General features: G+C 41.2%; 1 protein-coding gene across 1 annotated transcript; it reads right to left on the minus strand.

Moving 5' to 3' along the window:
• Positions 1-415: 415 nt before the first annotated feature.
• Positions 416-4,177, minus strand: LOC133657832 (neurexin-1-beta-like). Its single transcript, XM_062059615.1, has 3 exons — positions 4,147-4,177; positions 4,029-4,102; positions 416-1,985 (listed from the first exon to the last, which is right to left on the minus strand). Exons 1-3 carry the CDS (start codon positions 4,175-4,177, stop codon positions 1,647-1,649), a joined length of 444 nt encoding a protein of 147 aa, XP_061915599.1. The 3' UTR covers positions 416-1,646.
• Positions 4,178-4,596: the final 419 nt, after the last annotated feature.

Below are 4,596 nucleotides of genomic sequence, written 5' to 3' on the forward strand. Positions count from 1 at the left end.
TAATATGACATGAAGAGAATATGAATACTTTTAGATATTTAGGGATCGTAAATTAAAAATTACTTTTATCTTTAATTAAGATCATGATTTCTGGTTATGCTAGACAGCAGAGAAGGCCTTGCTGGCCCTGACCGTACACCACTTTTCAAAACGTAGGACGATAAAGTTTAATATTTTGTTGAAAGGGTAATCCGTTAGATTTTGCAGTCATTTTGTCGTGAGTGTGGGACACGATTAACAGTGGAAAAGGGACAAAAGAGGAGCAGACATGGCTAAGTTATAATCATCATTTATAGTTCATGTTCATTTTCCTCATACTCATTCCAAGTACAGGTCTCTGGAGAACAGAACTGATGGACAGCATGACAGAACAAACACAGAACTGTTGAAATTAACTCTGGTGGAATCGTCCGATCTTTGTATCAGTACCGGACCATTGGACTATTCGATAATGCAACTTGTAAACACACAACACATGAATGTATCTTCATCACTGTTGTCATTCACCTGTATAGACTTCTTGTTTGCCGCACTCACTCCAGTCATATTGGAAGGGGAAGGCAGTGATTCTCCAACCATTCTGCTCCTTTGTGCAGTTTTGGGCCAAGGTGGGCTACTCAGCCTTTGTATAAAAAAAAACTATAAAGGAACACATGTAAAAACAGGAAGGGGGCGAGGGGGGTGAAAAAAAGGAAAAAGATGCAGATTTGTTCATAAAATCTATGTCTAGCAACACTTAACAATTACGTCTTTTTGTGTCCTTTTAATGTTTTTATAAAAAAAAAAAAAAAAAGATTTAGGAGCTGTTATATTTTGCATCATCTATACAACAGGCTATAAAACACCACATTGTCACAGTTCAGAAAGCACATTAAGATGGGGTTGTACTGTATATAAACACAGAATAGGATCGGTGTGCGCGTGCATGGCTCCCACACGGTCACTTCTGAGCAAGCGCTCGCCTTTAGACTTCACAAGATGCAAAAAAAAAAAAAAATCAAAAATCAAAGGCCTCCTCTTGTCTTACTGGCACAATGGACATGTTGTTCTTGTAAATGACACTGCAGTTTACTTGATCCGCTCACAGTCCCTTCTGCTCAACTGAGACACTTTGGCCGATTCTGTGGACATCCGTCAAGCACACTGTTCCCCATCCCCATCCCCGGCCCCGCTTCCCCTTGTGGGGTTTGCTGTCAGATGGTTTAGTCTCTCCTTCAAATCAAATGTTTGTTATGCATGGTGCCATATTCTTTAGAAGCAAAAGTCTAAACACCACAAACACAGGCAATTTAAAATGAAACCATTATTTCGGGAACCTCGGTTGGCAAAGTGCATCTGCCCTCCTCTGGCGGCCACAAACGAAGAAGTCGGATCATCCCGTTCTTGGTTCTTGGAGTCAAATCACAGATGGATTATGTTATTTGGTTGTCTTCAGTTTACAGACATTTTTCCATCCATAGTCTCGTTCCAGGCAGCCTTGCGTCTGCAGAAATATTTTCCGATTTTTTTCTTTTTACTTTTCAGAGCATTGTCTTTTTGGAAAAAAAATGACTAAATAAGGTTCAATTTTGTTATCATACTGTACACAATAGCTGTCTTTTCTTGAAATGTTCCAGATGGTCTGCCAAAGACCAGCACTTTGACAATCACACGTAGTATTCCTTGTCCTTGTTCTTCTTGTTCTTTGTTGAAGTCTTTGCGTTGTTCACCGCTTTCTCTTTGACGATAGAACCGTTTGACTGAGCAGAGTTGCTGATGTAGTTGCGGCTCTCGTCCACGTGGTAGGAACCCTCGTCTCGATTCCGGTACTTGTACATGGCATAGAGCAGGATGAGGATGCACAGAGCCGCCGCTGCTACGATGCCCACCACCATGCCCGTGGTGCTGCTGGACTCCCGGAAGACCTCGGAGGAGTCCGGGAAACCTTTTGGTCCAGCGCCCGTGGGATTGGCTGTATGGGAGACAAAGATAGGATGACTGCATGGCTCAGGATATCATCCGTGGTGCAAATATCTGACACGAGATGGCTGGCATGTGGTTGGCACTGCTTTGAAATAAGTGTATACTTTACTATTTGATATAATGTCTTGCAATGTACATTTTCTTGCGTTTGGATCATTTCAGACAGCATGAATGCATCGCAGTGCGGTGTGCCTCCCTGCAAACCGATAATTGGTTTTGCTGGTATTGGACTAATATCCAATATCAATATCTGATTGGAACACCCCCATTCAATTCCAAACATATACTTTTAAATCCTTAGCATCCCGAGTTAGGTATAATAGAAATATTGTCAATTGGGATAACGATGCAGTAGAAATGCAAGAAAGATCAAGGTTTGTCTGAACTGTATCGTTACTACACTGCCATTTGAAATAGTTTAATGGCTCCTTTTCATCTTAAACAAATGAGTTTTTGTGCAGGCTAGAAAGTCATAAAATACAATCTTTATAGAAACCTCTTGCAAACTATGTTTTAAACCCTTGGACTGCCATAAAACCGTATGTTACTTATTACTAAACGACAAGGGAATGTCACACAATGTCGTTTCCGAGTAGCATTGCTTACTTTTTTTTGTGCCAATTTTGCCTTTTTACACCTCAGAGTCATTAAACTTGGTACATGACGTATGCTGACTGATAGCATGCTACCATTAGCGTCTTCACTTTTTTCACTAATTTTGCAACCGTTTATCCCAGAATCATACAACTCGGTATGTGACACATGCCAGATGTTACCATGCTAACTTATTTTTTTGTGTGCCAATTTTGCCCCTGTACATTTTGCCCCATGCTATATGCTAACTGTTAGCATGTTAATTTTAACATTGTAGCTTGCTAATATTAGCATACTAACTGTTTTTTTCCCCAATTTTGCCTTTGTACATCTCAGAGTCATTAAATTTGGTACATGACATATGCTGACTGTTAGCATGCTACCATGCTAACATTGGCTTCTTCACTTTTTTCACAAATTTTTCAACCGTTTATCATAAAACTTGATACGTGACACACGCCAACAGTTAGTATGCTAACTTTTTTTTGTGTGCCAATTTTGCTCCTGTACACCTCAGTCATTAAACTTGGTACATGCTAACTTTTTTTTCTTCCAATTTTGCCTTAGTACATCTCAGAGTCCTTAAACTTGATACATGACATACATAACTGAATAGCATGTTAGCGTTCACTTCGGTATTATTTTAAAAATATATTCTCCATGAAATGAATGTGCATGCCAACTTCCCTTTCTAATCTACAGTATATTCCTGCAGTACATTATCCAGATAATGATGTTGATTGGAAATGTTCACAAATGGCAGCATGAAGGTGAGATACTGGGGAAGGAGAATAAGATGTGTTAAATTTAGTCGAAAAGTTGGCAATAATGATGTGTTAATGATTGAGAAGGAAGCCCAGTATAAGCTCACAGCTCATTAGGAGTTTTACAGCACCGTCATGAATGAGCAGACATGAGCAGCGTTTATTTCCAACATCTGCTATAAATGTAAGCAGGATGACTCAATGAGGAAAACAATTTGTCAATAGACTCAGCAGATTTTTTTGTTTGTTTGCCGAAAAGGCTGTCCGCTTCCCTTTTGAAACGTTGCCGCTCAATGAGGCATATTTTGAAAACACGTCAGCCCCCCTGATATTATTCAGCGCTCCTGGCACATCTCACTGCGTGTTTTGTTGCAGTCATCAGTTCTGCTTAAGTCTGTCTTTGTTGCATCGGAGGAATCCAAACACACCACATTTGGAAATGAAAGCAGCCTGGTTCTGCAGGATTGGGCTATAATTGAGGGATTGACGTCTTAAGTTCAGGTTGTAGTTACAATAAAGTACACAAACTAGTCGGAAACCCTCGAACTGCCAGTCGGAATTATTCAGTTACGGCAGTGCTTCTCAACCCTCATAAAAAGAAAATATTTCTCACCGTGACTATAATTAGTATACTTTGTCTATAAAATTGCTATAACTATACCTCCGCATAACATTGTAAATGTATTAACAATAAAGGAACCCGCACACCAGCCTTTCATCGTCGCCCAGCGTGGTTACAGCGAAGCCACTGCGTTCCAGCGCCAGAACGTAGCTACCTGTTCCTGTACAGAAAGCCTACACGTCTATAGCTCTATGTGCATTTTGCTCTCTCCGTGTTTCTCCTCCTCTGTGCTCATCGTCTTGTGTCCTGTGTCACCATACAGCAGCGTTCCTCCGTTTCTTGGTTTCGAGCTGTGTGTCTCGTCTCCCCGAATTCCCTCTGGTTCCCTGGCTGCCTTCCTGGATCTCGACCTCTCGCCTGGACACGGACCTTGACGACTCGCTCCTGCCCCTGACTTCCTGCCTGTCCCTGAACCTCCCTCCCTGGACTTCCGCACCTCGCTCTACACACACCTTCAACAACTCCTGGTAACACTCCTCAGATAATCACTACACATAGTCACACCATACATATTTTGGTTTAAATACACACGTCACACACTTGTATTAATAAATATGCCTAGAGCTAACGACGTCGCCGCCTCTGTGCCGTCTCCTTTCCCCACTGTACATAACAATATTATTCACATTTGATCATGTACTATACTGCGAAATC

This window comes from Entelurus aequoreus, linkage group LG09, assembly GCF_033978785.1.
Source record: "Entelurus aequoreus isolate RoL-2023_Sb linkage group LG09, RoL_Eaeq_v1.1, whole genome shotgun sequence".
Taxonomy (NCBI): Eukaryota; Metazoa; Chordata; class Actinopteri; order Syngnathiformes; family Syngnathidae; genus Entelurus; species Entelurus aequoreus.